The sequence below is a fragment of the Bombus vancouverensis genome, chromosome 17, assembly GCF_051014615.1.
Source record: "Bombus vancouverensis nearcticus chromosome 17, iyBomVanc1_principal, whole genome shotgun sequence".
In the NCBI taxonomy this organism is placed as follows: domain Eukaryota; kingdom Metazoa; phylum Arthropoda; class Insecta; order Hymenoptera; family Apidae; genus Bombus; species Bombus vancouverensis.
Genome location: NC_134927.1, coordinates 5329188 through 5348683, shown reverse-complemented (window position 1 = coordinate 5348683; position 19496 = coordinate 5329188). Strand labels below are relative to the sequence as shown.

The following is a 19496-nucleotide window of genomic DNA, read 5'->3' as shown; positions in this document are numbered from 1 at the left end:
CTAGATGCTAACGCTAGAAACGCCACAGCAGTCAAAACGACTGGTCCTACAATTTTATGAATGTGCCAACCCTCGTTTAGGTCGATCATGGTCGCAGATGGATTAATATTAGCAAAAATGTACTATATAAAATGAAATTGCTTCTGTAAGAAAATAATAAATCAATAAATATAAAAATATTCTATTATTACCTATTTTTTAAAGACCATTTTCACTGGTTTTGGTACAAGTAGCTTCGTGCTAACTACCGATGGTTCTAGCGTTAACGTGGTGTTCAGTCATCAACTTGGAATAATTCTAATAATATTGGAATAATAGTATTATCAAACACGTACAATTAATAAATTCTGTCAGAGTTCGTTCGCGTCTTTCAATTGAACCGTCGAATGGAAAATATCGGAAGCTTTAAATGTTCCTGATTCGACGAACATAGTGTCATCTCTCGTACAACCAGAACGAATATTATTATTCAGACTTTACAAGTACAAATAACAAACTACCAATAGTAGTTCCTTCTCTCAAGTAACTGGAGCAAGTTTGACAATAGAAGAAAAGGAATTTTGCAAGTAAATTTCCTGATCGGACGAGTAAACTCGTGCCGTGCAAATCGTCACGAAACGATGATTAAATACAAAGATGGAATGAAGAAAACGGCCAAACTTCGTCTCGTATATATATATATAGATACTGCGGAAGAACATTTTAATTAAGGAGATCCGTGTACGCCTAATCTTTTAAAAACAAGCTGCATAGCTCGAGTGGAAAGAGGGCAGCGAGCGAATTGAAATTCAAAAGTCGTCTGCAGACAGAAGCGTCGACGACGAAGGAATAAGGAAGCTTTTCGAGGAGCTGGTCGCTAGGCGAACATCCTGCAGGAGCTTCGCTACGAAAAACTTTCGTCCTGATTATCATAAGAAGTTTCGCGATGCTCGAAAGAAAGAAAAGAAAAAGAAAAAAAAAAGAGATCGGCCGTTTTACGTATTCCTCGACGTTACAGCGACCGAACTTGTGTGTACACCACCACCGTGGAATTAGATAACCGAGCTGAGTTGTCTTCGAGCGTCGTCGCTCGCACGCTTGTGCTAATGGCGCGCTCTTTTAAATTCCTCGCGATCCTCCGTTTTGTAACTTTCGTCTGGCAAAGGGGATGGGTCGATTTTAAAACGCCAGACTCTCTAGGTCGGCCGGAATTAGATGCGAATATAGGAACAGTACGGTTTGAGGCAGTTGCTTAAAAGATACACGGTGTCCCAGTTCTTCTTAGGAAAACGGTGTCAGGGTACCGTACGAGTGGAGATAAGAAAAACGTTGTACAAGCTTAGTTTCGTAAATGTTGACACGTAATCGAAGGCTTTGCACAGCAGCGACCAAGCAGCTGCGATTCAGTACGCGTAGATTTTGTCATTTTCTTCTGTCGTTATTTGTTAAATGGTCTTCTTCATAGACATAGAATTGATAATAATAATAGTAGTAGTAGATATTAATAAATGTAAATGAACTGTACATGGTTCCAAAAAATGAGACAGTTTTCATTTCAATGGCGAAACGATTAATATTCTTACGTTGCACGGATCGTCTGGCAGTGTAAAAGAATTCAAAGGTGTGATCGAGGGTGTGATTTTACGCACAGTATTTTACGCGTTGCGTACGATCAGCCATGAAATTGAATTCGCTACAAGCGTTTGATCAAAGAGAAATGCAAGGATCGTGCGATTCACCGTGTATCGATCTTATTAAATTGGCTCCAGTCGACCCAATTTCCGACGTTTCTTCGTATAACGAATTGTCCTCGTTTCAGTTTCAACTCTCACTCTCGCGCTCCTCGCAAATAAGGAGAATTAAGCCGAGGCAAGTTCGTTGAATTTTAATTTAACGAGCGAAATCTGTTGGGTCAAGGCCGAGGGAGCATTTTACATTGCAGAAAACTGTTTCGTTAAATGTTAATTAACGTCCAGATCCGCCATCCGGAGAATAAATCAAGGGGAACATAGGCCATTAAAAATAACTAGACGCGTTTCTCTCCACCTTCTGCTTTCCCTCCTTTAACATATCTTATTGCTGCGAGTAAATGACTTTATTCTTAATCGAAAGAGCTAGAGAAAATGGGAAGCTCGTTTCACTATTTTCGTTCTCGTTCCCCTGCTTTTTCCTCCCTGTTTAAACTAAAGAAATTTCACCCCCTCGTGCTTCTTCTTACACATTTCATCTGCACCAAAATACCAGCGCAAACGGGAAATTAGAAAATTACATTTGTTGCGTGGCGAGTTCAAGAGTCTGCGTTAACCAGATATTTTTCATTCCCCTTGCAATTTTTCTATTTCCCGTGTACAAGCAAGCAAGCTCGTTCATATCGACGCCTAATTGTTTTACCATTGCAAGCTCTCGAAGAGCGTGGAAAAATGCTGAAAAGTTCACCGGAAACTTCGCTACGCGATACGATCAGCTGTTCGAAAGACTCTTCGCGGGAATAAAAATTCATTTCGAATTCCTGATTTCTGTCTGTAAAGAATCGCGAGCCGAGACAAAGTAGGAGAAAATTGTTTATTAAACGAAAGACTGACACATAGAAATCGAAGAAACACGACCAGATGCAATACAACTTTCTCAATGAAACGACCATTCGCTATCTCGTTACACAGTTAAAACGATCGGATATTAAAAATCCAAGATGCGATATTAAAACTTGGGAACGAGATACCCTGTTTTTCTGTCGCCTGGTCGATCGCAATGGGGCGAAATAAAAATCGAGCGGATTAAAGGAAAAGTAGCATCGCGGTAATAACAATGGTTGCTGGTTGCAAGCGTTGCTCGAATACCGCTGGCTTTCCTCGTTTTAATGAAAGTCCTTTCTCCGAAACGTAATGAACTTGACCGAACTTTATCGTCGCGAGTTGATCAGCGAATTTAATCGGCCGCCAGCGAAGCGGATAACCGATCAGAGGCGAACAATGGACTTACCAAGTTGCCTGGTCGTGGCGGTAGTTACGTCATAACTGGCGAATCAAGCTCTGTGAGGCGTGTGCATGTACGCGAGGGCTTGTTAAAGTTGTTGGAAATTTTTCTTATTTCGGGAAACTATCGCGTTAAGGTGCAGCGAGTAATCCGTTTATTGAAAGTCAGTCAGACCTATGAATATAATTGTTCGCTTGTAAGGAATTGTACAGGGCGTTTAAAGGAGAACCCTGTGGCTTTAAACATCGATAATTCGATAATTTGCGCGACGAGTTCAAAGATTGGAATAGAAAGGAACATGAGATAAACTAAGTATAAACATGTACGCTACGTATTAAAATTAAATTGGAACAAACAACGAATAGAAATAAAGAATCGAATTTTTGTTCACCATCGATGGATAAATATCCGATCGATTATTATTTGATGAGTATTTACTGGAATAAGAATTTAGTTGAAGAGAAATTTAATCGCATAACTCGTTCGAATAAAGTGATACACTATGGATAAGTATTTCTGTGTTACATCGTATGCGAGGTATGTATTTTCAAGTGTCGTTGTCCAGTTGTTGCGATATTGGCTTTTATAATTAACTTTTTGCAAATGCCAGATTAGAAAGTTTACCATTGCTCGGTGAATTATTCATCTGATAAATTAATACTCGGAACTGTATCGGTATATATTTGTAGAAAATTAAGTGGAAGCAAACAATTACTCGTATTATTATTCCAATAATTCTGCGACTCTTATTCGAACGAATATAGAAAATAATTTGTTACGGATAACAAGTAATTATTCCATGGAAAAATTATTTTCGCTATGTCCACTGATATCAATTCATTCCGTTAATTACCTTAGATATTTATTCGAAATAATTTGAACAAAATGCTGTACAGTAACTCTGGTGCAAAGTAATTTATTGCAAGTTAATATAATAATGATGATAATAATTAATAATTAAATAATAATAATAATATTTAATAACGCGACTAAGAACACGACGTTGTTGTACTAACGTTACTGTACTGTATCTTATATTTTAGAACATGGAAGCTTGTTGTATCTTAAAAGTACATGCACAGCATGAGAAAGCACTATAAAACAAGTATGATAAAAGCGTGAAAAATATTCCACGTCGTAGCAGAACTAAACTATATACGTTAGCACGTGACAGTTAAAAAGCTAAGGGTTTAATGTAATAAGAATTGAGCAATTTTTAAATCATCGACGTTACAGCTGTCTTTTATACTCGGTTATTTAATTACTATTGTTTAATTACGATTTATCTTCAATTTTCTAACGTAGCCAGATCTCCAATTCACTTTTAACATTGCTTATTTTTAATAAATTTATCGATTCCGAATATAGTGTTTAATGGTTTACGTGACGTTCGATACTGATTTATCAAATATCATTAACTGACGCGATAAGCCCCGTTGATCGTGTACTAATACCGTTAATTAATTACATTTAGAATTATTATCCTGCGGTATAATCGCACATTCATTTACGTTTTAATGTCGAATATACATAATTAATCACTAATGACAGAGACGAGAGAGATATACATATTATCTGCCGTATTATTGCTATGTAATTATAGTTCATACAGAGACTAATCTGCGCGCAGCAACGTAATCAATTTCATTATTTATAACGATGCAATAGTTGCAAAAAAACGTGTGTTAGTTTGTAAAAACATTACACGTATACACATTTACTTCATTTCGGTCTTCATTTAACTATAATTATTCATATTCGTCGTATAGTTAACTATACGTTAACTAGTTAGCTGTTTTTGACGAGTATACTCGTCACGAAGAGACGACACTATTTTGTGTTTTTACGAGCCCTGTCGGTAACAGTAGTTTCCTTGCAACTTAATTTTATATTGCAACAGCCACGCATACTCTGTGTTTGACGAGTATACTCGTCACGAAGAGACGACACTATTTTGTGTTTTGACGAGCCCTGTCGGTAACAGTAGTTTCCTTGCAACTTAATTTTATATTGCAACAGCCACGCATACTCTGTGTTTGACGAGTATACTCGTCACGAAGAGATGACTCTATTTTGTTACAACGAGCCCTGTCGATAACAAAATTAAAAAACGAAACAGTAGTTTCGTTACAACTTAATTTTATATTACTAAAGTCACGCATATTCTGTGTTTGACGAGTATACTCGTCACGAAGAAACGAGTCTACTTTGTATTACGACGAGCTCTGTCGGTAATCAAATTAAAAAACGAAACAGTAGTTTCGTTACAACTTAATTTTATATTGCAACAGCCACGCATATTCTGTGTTTGACGAGTATACTCGTCACGAAGAGACGACACTATTTTGTGTTTCGACGAGCCCTGTCGGTAACAGTAGTTTCCTTGCAACTTAATTTTATATTGCAATAGCCACGTATACTCTGTGTCTGACGAGTAAACTCGTCATCGCTTACTTTTTGTCACGCGCTTTTCAAAGACGACTCAGCAGCTAACTGCTTAACTGATTATATACCGATTACTATCGACTGGTTAATAGCAACGCGTCATACTCAGACTGCCTTTCTACAAATTCAAATATTTATGATGAAAAATATGCGAAAATAGACCCAAAAATAGGGATAAAAATATTCGAATAAATATTTGCCTGCTGCAAACACCGTAACAAGTATCATGTCGCGGACAATCTGTATATTTTCCACGCTACCTACATCTGCCACACATTTTCCTACTTTTCGCATGTGCCACAAAAGCGTACGAATTCGTAGTCCGCTGGTAGGAAAGACGTGTCCTTTAGAAAACGGCCGAAACGTCGCATGTCGTAGACCGCCGCCTCTCCACTCAATAAACCAAACTTCCTTCAAATCCGCCATCCGAAAGCTAACCTTGAGGTGGCTGAAGCGAACAGATGCTGCAGCCCGAACATCCCCTGATACCCAAGTTACAAGTTAAAGCCGCGCCTCGAAAAGACAGATTGCGCGATCTCTCGCGTGTCATTGGTCCGGCATATACATTCGCAATGTATATTCCGGCCCGAGTGGCAATCTCTGTGTGCGCGTCTCTGTCGGCCTCGAGAGCCACAGTTATCGTCGCATCTCGCTCCCCGCAGCTTCTTTATGCCCGAGGAGAAGCGCGACGACCGGAAGCAATGGCTGAGAGCCGCACGCCTGGTGACACATCCATCCAGAAAGAGACCGGAAAAGGGATATTTCGGTAGCGTGTGTGGCCGTGGTGCGCGCTCGGCCAACTATAAATCAACGTGCAGCAACTCGGCTTCAACTTATGCATCGATACGTATCCTTCGTCGTCGCGACGCGGCAAACTCACGGAATACCTGGCAATATCGTATCGAACTGTGCCATCTTCGGCCAGTTTTCCTCCCTCGAGGCAAAATCCATCCAACGAAGCAACGAAATAGAGCGACGCCTCTTACGTAACGCGCGCGCGATAGAACGAGCGCAGATTTTTCTCGTTCGAGTAATTATGTAAGAAGGTGAAAAATGGTTGACACGGGAGATACGGAGACGCGGACGAGAGGAAAGCGCGGCTTCAACGCTGCAGCAATCGTTTCACACGGAAAAACACTGATATACGTACTCTTTACGGTACGGAGGTCGTAGTCGCGGTTTTTAGCTCGCGAACAGAATCCCGGCGCTGAGAGATTGCCAGATAAGAAGAGTTTTAAGAGTTGTAGAAATAACGATGGTTTAAGTATGGCGTTTGCACTGGACAAATTCAGACGAGAAGTAGGTGGTTTTTAAACGCTGACAGTTTCTAGGGATCATCTTCAATTATCTCTTGAAATTAAATGTCGCGATGCGTCTGATTTGCGACAGGATGTTAATAAGTTTGACGATTGGTGTAGATCCAACTGCTTTCTTTCCACAGATGCGGAGATTCGTGGCGTTTCCAGCGAACGAGCGCAGCTGTGTTACTCGACCGACAACGTTGCTGTGCGAACCAGTGATTCGATTGGAATATCAGGTAACGAGTAAAAATAAAAAATCAAATTTTGTGGAATTTACCCGAACAAAAATGTAATCGAAATGAAAATGACGTATAATATTCAAATATTTATATGTTACATCGAGAATGGACATGGTACCGAACGTGAGATATATTTTCAATGTTCATTGCCCAGTTGTAATATTGGCTTTTATAATTAACTTTTTTCAAATGCCAGATTAGAAAATTTATCGTTCCAAATTGTTCACGTGGTAAATTAAAGTAAAAATAGTATCTGTACAAACTTATACAAAATTGATCGGGAACAATCAATAGTTCGTATTATTATCTCAATAATTCTGGAATTATTATTCGAACGAATGTAGAAAATAATTTGCTACGGATAACAGTTTTAATTATTCCACAGATGAAATATTCGTCCGATATGAATTTATTCCGATAATTGTCCGATAGGATCACATGTCCTGATAGGATCAATCCTATTAGAAACTCGTTAAAGGAATGAGCTTATCTCACTGTATTTTTCTAACAATTAACTACAATGCACACATCTTACTCAATGTACCTTGGTCCTTCTAATTTCTTTCAACGCAGTTACAATTTCAACCTTCCACAAGCTAAACTGCTATCAAACACGTCCAAACATCTGTCACACACGCCATTCCTGTTTCACTACTCAACCAATCGCTCAATAATCTCGCAAATATTACACGCACAATGCCAATTACATATTTAATAACTGTATATCACACACACACACACACATATATAAACGTATAACCAGAGCAAGCAACAACCCTACTCATTCCCATTCAATGCCAACTCCTCAAACCTCTGCAAACGAGACGTAGTTTTCGCTTGGCCTGCGAGTGACACGCGTGCACCTACTCCACCCTGCGCACACCCTCCGAGTACTGTTCTCACCTTTAACGAGTACAGTTTGTCTAGAATTCACCTGCGCGATGGTGGGGGTGTCTAGACATCCAATCTCTTTGCCCTCTTCGTCGCACGCGCTGTGACTTGCATTAGCGTTCACGCCGGAAGCTGCAGCCACCTGGGGCGTACACACGCGATCGACGGCTAAGATTCCAGAGATTTTTCCTCACGAGACCGCCTGTACGTCGCGCCAAGTGCCAAAGCCATATGCATATAGGGTGGTCGAATTATCCGAATTACAATCAGATAGCGTTAATAATGACGAAACTATCGGCGCCAAAACGTCGAAACGTAGAAGATGGATGGCGCGGAGAGTAAGTCACAGACACATTCGACGTCACCTAGGTATCCATTGTTAACCAGTTAGCTGTTCTCGACGAGTATACTCGTCGTCGTTTACCTTTCAAAAGTAAAAGCTAAAGTTTTCAAAGAGCAACAGACAACTGTTAATTAATGAATTAACACGCGAATGCTGTGATAAATACGAACGTTTTACAGCCATTATGTTCCATGAAACACGCAGAGAACGTTACCCAGTTGCCTGAGACACCCTGTAGAATAAACTGTACAAGTTTGCTTGCCTGGCGCGGAAAAGGACCAGCTTATCGATACGTGGCACAAAGAAATTGCGGTGGTTGTAATGCGCGTACACGCGTTCGGCAAACGAACCAGCAAGAGGATGGTGGAAACGTCTGGTGAAATTGAGCTCGTGTTTGTCTTTTGGCAAAGGTGGAAATTGGTCGACGAATTTCTCGCGCTGCAATATCGTTCAACCGTGGCCAAGATATTCTCGAGGATTTAATGGTATTCGCGAGGGGATTAATGATGGTAGAGCCGCGGTTTTACTTTGGACTTACAGAAAGTGCTAGCGATCAAGGGATTAACAGTGCGACGAGGGTATTGGAATTGGAAGGTCGGAGAAGCGTGGAAAGGGAAAAACTGATGTGACGAGCTCGGTATAAGTGGGAGGTCGAAACATTAAAAATTAAACGACTTAAGAAGCAAAAATGAAGATTATTTTTAGTATTTGCATACTTGCATTCTGTGGACTTTTACCTTTACGGACTTGCAGAAAGAACGAGCAAAGGATACGAATTTATCGAGGAAATCAAGTTTGAATAATTTAGTTTGTTAGTTAGGGAACGAAGTTGAACGAAATGAACTTTCATAATATAATGCTTGTAACTTAATTAGGCGTCACGATCAAACCGAGTAAACTTACATTCTTTTAATCCTTTTTCAATTTGAAAAATTGCAAAATACTGCTGCAACGAGATACTTTATCATTAAAATAGATTCTTACGAGAAGAAGGAATATTTAATTAATTTGATTAATATTCAGGCACTTTGTTTCTCGCTAATATTTCTTCCCTGTAATTCTCTGTTATTCGACAATTTTCTTTCTAATTTGCAATTATCCGCAACGATGTACTCCACGCACTATAAAATAGTTAGAAATGAACGTTTTCTATTTTTTTTTTAATTAATTAATTCCTACATTGGATTTGTTAATTTTAAATTTATTTAATTACACATCTATCGTACTGTGTTGGTTTTTTTTTAGCCACAGTATGATTGGCATTTAGGATTATCACGTAGGTTTATCATACGACAGTCTCCAAAGCTAAAATAAATCAGCTCGACGCTTCTATCTTTTTCCATACTCTGCGCGGAATTTACATTTTCTCTCCGTAAAAAATCGCTTTTTATCTTACGTCGTTTACAATTCTAATTTCTCGATTATTACGATACGGACGTGATAACGAGGTACGTTCCAGATGATTGTCGCGGATGTTACGCTGGAAAATAATTCTTCTGGCAGTGGTAATAACATTATGAATTAAGATGAATCTCGTTAATATTCTCTTCTGTCCTTGTATTTTCCTTATTGACTTACCGATGGAATACATTTTTTCCAATTTCCATAAAACTCTTCTTTTTCTACGTGCCGTGGCGTCGTATCTGAAAAACGCGTGAACACGTAAACCCGATCGACCCAGTTTTACAAGAATTTATAATTCACACTGGACTATCGTAACTAATATTCTGAAAAATGAACCGACCATAGTGCGAAATAGATTCAAACAGAATTCCACGAAGATAAGGAACGATACTTGGATTTCTTCTTTCTTCGTATTTTCCATCCACTGTGTACGTAAACTGTTTAATGCAACAGATGAGCAACAAATGCGAATAAAACACGAAATAGCAGAATATCCGTGTTATTGCTGTAGATTTTCCAATTGTATTGCTATTATCCGATTGAAAAAGACCAACAAAGTACACATTTTCTTTGTATTTTATATTTCTTTGTATTTTATATTTCTTCGTATCTTCCTTATATTTCTAGCGATGATAACGAGCAAACACGCGAAGTATCTAAAACGAACGCATTTTTAATTCGCCGTGTTTTACGTTTTACGTGGAGACGTTTTGTAAAAATTGTAGCATCGAATCAACGACGAAGAAGTTCACAGAGAAGATGAAAAATACAAAGCGATCGAAGATAAATATTTTCCTAATTTCACTAATCGAACTTGGTAACTTGGCTACCGATGGGGCGATTTTTTGAAATCTTCCGACAAAGTGATAATCGAAACATTGTTCGAACATTTACGTTTTCCACGCAGCTGTCGATAATTCTCGGCGTCTCTTTGAAACGGCGATTCTCCTTCGAGAATTCCAGCAACGAGATTCCTTGCAGTCGCTCAGACGAGACTTTTACACGCCGATACAGCGTTTCGTCTTTTAATCCTTCCGCCTTCTTTAATCGTTTCGTCGTTCGTCGAGCTTAAAGCGGGTCTCGCGAGGCCGGAAACGACACAGCTGAAAAGCGGCTAGGAAATAGCAGGAATAACGTTCAAACGTCTACACGGTGGCAACGATTTCTTTAAGCCATTCGACGAAGCCGAGCAACTGGCTCGGCTCTGGAAAAGCAACGCGCGTCTCTCTTATCGCAGTTAACTTTTCAAATCGAGCGTTCGACGATGGAAAAACTCGCGTGGAGCGAGTGACGGGCGGCTCGAGTTTACAGCAAACGACGAGTAGTCAGATGACCGTCGATTTCGATGAAGCTTTGTACAATTGTCCAACAGGCAGCGAATATTTATGCAAATTGGTATTTGCTAATTAGTTTAATTGTAACAGTAGGCCCTGGGCAAAGACTCGTTTCACGTTGCACGTACTGCACTTTGGATATCTTTTTCATTTTCTGCACTTTTGCGTCTTGAAGCTTCCCGCGAGCGCATAAAAATCCGCAATTTGCCCATTAGCCGATGATTATTGGACGATCGGACGTATTCAAAAATTTGTTCCATGTTTTCCACTGTACATGTTCAACGCTATCATTTACATGGCAATGAGCAATTACGTGGAAATTCCGTGGAACGAGGAAATTCCGTTACGTGTCCTGCTATACGTTTTTTTTTTTTTTTTTTATTTAGTTGTTCACATTCACAATTTGTCCGATTTGGACATTCGGTAGAATTTACTATACAACGTAACTTGGAATTTCGGATCAATTTTTTTTGTTACACACTAAACCTGAGAATATTTTTAATTATTTTCAACGAACCGCATATTCTGAGCTGATAATTAATATCGTACGTCACAGACGAAAAGCTTAACAAGCGTCATTGAGCAATTAAACACGCGCCAACGAAGAAGATCGCCCTCTTTGCATACGTCGTACGATATCTGCGTCTATTGTAGCACACGGCACACGTTACTCGCGATATAATCGGTCCACGTCAGGCTGGTTGCTTCATCAATCATAAAGGAACGACTAGCGAGCAGATGGTGCGAAAGACGTCGGCCCGTTATTGACATACCCGGACCAAAGGTATGCCGGTCTCTTTGATCGAAAGCTCGACTGCCAATCGACGAGAATGCCGCGTATTCCATAATTCCGTCGGAAATATTCGTAATGGGGGAAACGAGGTATTCGACGAGACAGGACTGTTCGATGATGTGGGAAAGTGGAGGAAAATGTTCACGGATGACGAGGAGCTTGCGAATTCAGAGAGAACACTTTGGTTCTGATACTCTGACCATGAGATTTCGCAATTGTATCTTTCTCTTCTTTTCTTTTTTCTTTTTTTTTTTTTTGCAACGGGGCGAAGTTTGAATTAAGTTTGTTATTTAAGTTTGTTACGCGGAATTTACGAATTTTAATTTGTTTAGGCAAAATTTATACTTTTATAGTGGACTGAGAATTTTAATTTGTTTAGGCAAAATTTATACTTTTATAGTGGACTGAGAATTTTAATTTGTTTAGGCAAAATTTATAATTTTATAGTGGACTAAGAATTTTAATTTGTTTAGGCAAAATTTATAATTTTATAGTGGACTGAGAATTTTAATTTGTTTAGGCAAAATTTATACTTTTATAGTGGACTGAGAATTTTAATTTGTTTAGGCAAAATTTATACTTTTATAGTGGACTGAGAATTTTAATTTGTTTAGGCAAAATTTATACTTTTATAGGGGACTGAGAATTTTAATTTGTTTAGGCAAAATTTATACTTTTATAGTGGACTGAGAATTTTAATTTGTTTAGGAAAAATTTATACTTTTATAGTGGACTGAGAATTTTAATTTGTTTAGGCAAAATTTATACTTTTATAGTGGACTGAGAATTTTAATTTGTTTAGGCAAAATTTATACTTTTATAGGGGACTGAGAATTTTAATTTGTTTAGGCAAAATTTATACTTTTATAGGGGACTGAGAATTTTAATTTGTTTAGGCAAAATTTATACTTTTATAGTGGACTGAGAATTTTAATTTGTTTAGGCAAAATTTATAATTTTATAGCGGACTGCGAATTTTTGTGCCTTTATGGAAATATATTTAATAATTTGTTTAATATCAGTGTCGATAATTTTCTATCGTATTTAACAATATGTTCGTGCAAAATACACGAAATATACGTAACACAGGGAAATATAAAAGATACGAAGTGAGGTACTTGTTGCAATATTTGATGGTCCAAACGAATCTCTGCGTAGGTTTCGTTTGCTCGGGTATCTCGATGAAAATATAGAATTTCATTGTCATTAATTAAATGAAGAAGATATTCGAGTTTTATTTGAGTTTGCATCGTGCCTTCTTCGCGAAACTGTACGTTTCTACTACGTGATGATAATTAGTGAAAATTTATTTCGTCTTGCAAGCTAAAGAAAAGCTCCATCTTCGTAGGGTTGAAATTATGGAATCTCATGTCACCATTAGGATAGAAAAAAGTTCTTCAGTTTCATTAATGACCTTTCGACTAAAAATTAGAAAATGGCCTGAATCTTTAAACAAATTTTCGTAGGATTAAAATTATGGAATCTCGTGTTACCATTACGATAGAGAAAAATTCTTCAGTTCCATTTACGACGTTTGGACTAATAAATGGTAAATAGCGTGAATCTTTAAACAAATCTTCGTAGGGTTAAAATTATGGAATCTCGTGTTACCATTACGATAGAGAAAAATTCTTCAGTTCCATTTACGACGTTTGGACTAATAAATGGTAAATAGCGTGAATCTTCAAACAGAAAGATATACTCGGTGGTAACTTACTCTAAATGCTTGGTTGAAATATGAAAAAGTTACGAGAAACGCGAAATACGAGAATATATCGTAAATATACAATGGTACACAAAAAGCAAACTATCCCATCAGTCTGTCTGTTCGCATTTTATGCAGAATCTGCCTTAAAAATAAAAGTCGAAGTTTCCAAAGGTTAGGGTGCTTCGAAGTTTCAAATGGCCAAATGAAAAACTGGCAAAGTGGCGCGAATAATCTTTTATCCAATAATTTCGCCTCATTGTTTAGTAGAAATTTATCGTATAATTACGCGTCAACTTGGTGCGGTGCACCTGCGGAATTTCAACCTCGCGGTTATTTTATTAACAAGTTAATTCTACTTAACTATTTTAATACCAGCAGATATTAATAAAGCGCATATATTATTCTCTGATATTGCTAATAAATTAAATTTCAGCAAAGTAGGTGAATTATGACGCAAAATAAACTGTGAGTTACTTGCGAGTACCTTACAATGAAATTTAAAATAGAATTTATGGGAAGAAAGTAAATTGCTATTAATATCTGCTACGTTGATTACCATAATACGAGTTTGCAATAAATATATCCAAGTTCCTACGATCATACTTGCTCCAAACTTTTCTAACATGATCACGACACTCCTTACAGCATAACGAAATTTTCAGATGGATCGTAGAAAATTTGAACAAGCGTGCGGATATTTTCGCGAGTTACTACGTACAAATCGTCGATATATCTTCTTTTCCCATCTGCAAATTAGCTGGAAAAATATTTCACCATCGAGTGACCAGTGTACGTGATAGCTATAGCTATGGATGTATTCGGTTGGCAACTAAGTGATTGCGGATTTTGTCATTAGGTGGTATCGACAAAACCCGCAATCACTTAGTTGCCAACGCAATAGATGTAACACGCGCAGCCTGCAAATAATTTCGTATCGTATCGTTTTGCACGTTGCGAACGTCTGACAGAAAAGCGAGACACGTGGCGGAACTCGTGCGTTGCGTCTTTGGTCTTTGGTTTGTTCGACGTTTCGCGCGTTTCCACGTCCACGAGAGCTGAGCAATAGGAATATCGCAACGATATTCGCGGCGCACGATTCTCGCCACCTCCGTAATGGGAAGGACGTCGGAGGCGGAGGACGTCGGCGAACAGGAAGCGGCGAACTAGTTATCAAGGAAGGTGAACTTGCCTGCGTATATTCACAGGCCGACCGGTTAGATTGAAACTGTCAAACTTTGCCCGTCAAGTTCCAAGTTTCTTGCCGTTGCTTCCGGCCATGTTGGTCTGCCCGACAGATAGTTTGCGGTGCCGTGGAAATTTGTTCTTTGAGCGCGTATTTGTTTTCCACGTTGTTTATATCTTTGTGGGTGTTGCAATACGATGGTAGAACGCGACCAGATGTTTAGGTAAAAATTGATTAAGAAGTGGAGCGAACGTCGAAGGAAATGCAAACCTGCAATTTTTTAAATTTCTATTAATTAATTATTAATAAATAATTCATTTCGAAATGTATACCATAAATTAATTCCTTACTTTTCGACCATTGTTCCATGTAACGTACGCAGGTTTACATTTGAATGGAAAATTTATACTTCTACGTTGTCAATTCCTCCTCATTTGCAGAATTTGATTACTAAAGATACGTACATCGCGAATAGTTGAATACTGTTAGCACGAACACGATGATCGAACGTGTACATGACGCGCGAGTACGAACAGACGCGTTGACGTATCGCGAAGACATCCTCGACGATTGAAATATAGAAACGAAATAGTGCGAGTCGAATGTAGGGATTATTTGATCGCTTGATGGTTTTGAATCAATCGTATAGGGCTGAAATGACCGGATCGTAGGGATTTGGAAACATGTCGCACCGAACCGACATGACCGAGACTTTTCTTTAACCTTCTCGTTAATTAACGTTACAAAGTAGCGGTACTTTTACATAAATCGTGCTATTTCGACTCATTAAAGTCGAAAGTAACGTTTCTTTGATCGCTGGTTGGTTTTGTATCATTCGTATGATTAGGACCGACACGACCGGGTCGTATTGAGAAACATTTCGCGCCGAACCGACATGACTGAGACTTTTCTTTAACCTTCTCGTTAATTAACGTTACAAAGTAGCGGTATTTTTACATAAACCGTGCTATTTCGATTTATTAGAGTCGAAAGTAACGTTTCTTTGATCGCTGGTTGGTTTTGTATCTTTCGTATGATTAGGACCGACACGACCGGCTCGTATTGACGTAGAAACATTTCGCACCGAACCGACATGACCGAGATATTTCTTTATCATTCTCCCTTCATATTTTTCACGAAGCGTTCTATTTCTGCAAATTACAGTCGAATGTAACGTTTATTTGATCGCTGTAGGACTTTCGTAAAAATCGTACACCTCGGGCTCAAATGACCTAATCGAACATCGTAACGTACAGATTTATGTTCGATAATGTAATTTCTATATGTGCTTGTGGTAAATTTTCATCCTTAAAAGATCTTCTGGCGATCCAACGACAAACACAAACACGTTTCGAAAGTCTGTGCACGAGTAGTTTACTGAAAACGGGTGCGCGATTAATATTGTTGCGCTTATCGCGCGCGATCGCACGAGAAACGAGAGTACACATTTCTCTGCGGCTATCTGTTATCTTGTATCGGCGATAGCGCGGAGAATGCGGCCGCTGTCACGATACACAATCACGATTTAAGGATTTTGGACTTGGTCGTATCTACTGTCCCATAATGCCAGCCATTTTATGGATTCCTGTCGTTCTACGATTTATTCTACGTTTATTTTCTCGCATAAACTTTTTGTTCCCTGATTTTCTGACGCATACACCTCGCGATGCTAACGAATGTCGCTGCACTGTACGGAAATGCCAGGTCGTTGCATATGAAGTAGACGATTTCAGCGTAAAATCGTGAAACGTTTGGTACCTAAATGTCACTGTCTTATGCTATGTTGTTATATTACGTTATATTAGGTTGTCCGAAAAGTGTCTTTCTTTTACAGACACGTCTTTTACAACGATGCATCTTTATACAAATATGAAAAATAATCTGTCGAACGTTGTGATCTCTGTTTTTTGATAAAATAATACAAAATGGAAAATATTGTGCGTCCATTGTTTCCTTCTAAAACGACAGAAACTTTCCGGACGACCTAATCTCATGTTACGTTATCGTGCAACAAGTTCGTGCCATTTGTTCCTCTGTTATGTACGAGCTTTCCATTTCGCTGTGATTCCCATTCTGTTGATATACCAAACAATAATTGTTTCGTTTGGAAATATCAAAGATGCTAAACAAAATCTGACAAATATTCAACCGACGAGCCTTATGTTTCGTCGAACATAAAACGGGCCACGTCTTGATCTTCTTCAGCTTCGCTTGATGACCCTATTTCCAATTTCTTTTCGAACAACATGTCCCGATGCAGGTGCATAAAATCAGGCGCAAAGCCATTTTTGCATATAATTGCCAAATCGGGAGAAATAAACGCTAGAACCACGCACTTGAGATGTGGAAATACGGATAATATGCGAAAAAACGAATCGCCACGGAAGACTCTGGAGACGAGAAAATTCCTTCGTTCTTGCCTCCGCTTAATTAGCGGTATTTCCATTTTAAATCCCAATTTGCAGGCTGCTACACTCCACGACGAACGACCCTCGTCGTCGCTTGTATTTATTTACGCACTGCATGAGACATTTCTACGACTCTTTTATCTCTAAAAATTTCTCAGTTAGCTGGACATTCGACGATTCTTATTCAACGATGATCCTGCCACTGCTAGCGAAAATATGAATTTCCAGCAACATCGGTAGCATAATCGTTCGCCTATAGCCGATCGAAGCTAATAACAGAGCCGATGTGCGATCGATGACGACGTTAAATCACGGCAGTGTCCCATGCGAATCGAATTCGATACGAAGCCTCGCACGGCCGTCCATCTTGGCGAAGGGAACGGGGACATAATCGCGTTTCATTTGCCGCGTGGGATCTTAGAAGAGGCACTGGGGCTATCTATTTCTGGCGGACTATCGGTTATCTTGTATCGGAGATAGCCGCGCGGGGAATGCATCGCGGCAGCGTGCACGCCAACGATTTAAGGGCTGCGGATGTGCAAGGAGCTATGAATTAGGTCGCCAAAGCCATGCGGAACCCGCGCTAATGTTCCCGGTAACGGCACTCCGGTTAATTTCCCCCAACGCTCCACGTACTGCTCGATCGTCTGCCTATTTGTCCGTGATCGGTGCCGGTCAATGCGATGTTAAGCACGTTAATGGGATTCTTCGAGCGGATGATGACGAGCCTGACAGCTTGGACTGCAGCTCGTTGGAAACGTCCTGCGGTTTACATTGGGCGAACGAGCTCGGGAAAATTCAGTAAAACGAAGGCGTGAAGTCTCGTTTACGTTGGCGAACGTAGCTGGAACGATCGTGTGGGTCGTTAGGAGGAAGAAAGAAGAAGTTAGCTGATGTAAGAAACGAGCGTTAACTGGTTGTTCGGTGAGTTGAAAAATTGCAGGTAAAAATCGCTGCAAAATTTCGCACAGCCTTCGATGTAAAAACCTGGGAATTAACGAGTTGTTGGTTTAACAAATTGAAACGTTTGGTTATAGCCACATTGCGTTTCACGAGGTTCTTAAATGCGAAAAAATAGACAAATTTTGGAGCCACACGCGTATGATAAAGACACTGAAGGGAAGAATATAATTACAGGCGAATAAGTATGCGAAATTGAAGGCCACGTAACGGGAATTTACGATACCCGTTGACGTGCTTTCTCGTGATCGCGTCTCTCCGCGAATGGTCGATAAAATACAGTTAACCGGTTAAAAGGAAACGAAAGTCGTTGAAACGCGAATGACAGCGAAACGAGCATCGAAACGAATGGAAATAAAAACTAGGTCGAGTAAATGAATCCTGTCCAGCTCGGCTGATGATTGTTGACGCGAATAGAATCGATTCGACGATGGCGAATACGTGGCAGTGTTAAATCGACAAACCGGTATTAGGCTCGCCTCTCCTCTACCGCCATGTTAACGCGTAAATAATTGCATTAGCGACCCTATGGCGCGTAATACGCGATGAATGTCGCTGTATACCCAGAACACACTAACGATATTGCTCTCACGTCCGTTCGCCGATCTATTTGCTTCGGGACACCGATGGTGAACAACGAAATCGACCCGAGTCCGCTGTGTTTCCGCCTTTAACGAGGTTAATGCGAGGTCTCGTGCAGATCGTTTAGAGTGTCCATCATCCGCACACGGGAAAAGTTGATTCTTTCATAGCCGTGCGTTGCAGGCTTGCAAACGCAGCGTGAATCTCGTGTACAGTAGTCCTGTACATTGAGTCGAACAGATCTGAGGTGGATAGGTCGTGACAGGCACAGTTGATGTATAGGATTTTTGTCTTCATCAGGGCTTTCTTTCAACCATCTGGACCGCTGTCTTCGTCTCTTTTAGGAATCGTGAAGAACAGAACTACGGGTGCCGGGATTCGAACCTGGGTCTGGAGCGTTCGTAGCCAATTACGCTAACCACAGCGCTGCCATCGTCCGGCTGAGGATAGGGTCTTTGTGTAGCAAGTCACTGAACAGGAACCGTCGAAAAGTTTGCTATCGAGTGCAGCTACAGAGCAAATGGCAATCTTGAATATGGTGAAATAGAACACACACATGGACAATTTTAATCTTCTGATGTTTCTTACATTAGAAGCTGAGTATAAATGAAGATTGCAGGGAAGACGTGGCCAGTACGTCGACTGTTTTATCTTTTTGTCGATCTACGGTATATTTTTATATAAATTGTATAAACTCATGACGTATGGCATTGGATATGTAGCAAACATATAGTAGAACGTACTGAGATATGTTTAAACCATAAACTAAGCTGCGAAGAGGAAGGTGCACAAGTACAAGGAACAAGTAGCAGTGGTCAGTGTACGATCAGACGTGTGCGTAGAACGAGGCTGCTGAAAATCGAAAATATTACCACGTTATTCAACATATTTGGCGAATTTAATAAACTATTATTAAAGACGTATCTTATTAACAATCTGCAAAAGTTTATGCA

The 19496-nt window shown here is 39.5% G+C and overlaps 2 protein-coding genes across 2 annotated transcripts in view; one reads left to right on the top strand and one right to left on the bottom strand.

Moving 5' to 3' along the window:
• Nrx-1 (neurexin 1) overlaps positions 1-19496 on the bottom strand; it is a 600022-nt gene that overhangs the window by 277124 nt on the left and 303402 nt on the right. The window lies entirely within an intron of this gene.
• The window catches only part of LOC143303912 (uncharacterized), a 28251-nt gene continuing 15338 nt past the window's right edge, over positions 6584-19496 (top strand). Inside the window, exons 1-2 of the mRNA XM_076626095.1 lie at positions 6584-6696; positions 6839-6934. Coding sequence (XP_076482210.1) covers positions 6664-6696; positions 6839-6934 — 129 coding nt within the window. The 5' untranslated portion in view covers positions 6584-6663. The remainder of the gene's footprint in view (positions 6697-6838; positions 6935-19496) is intronic.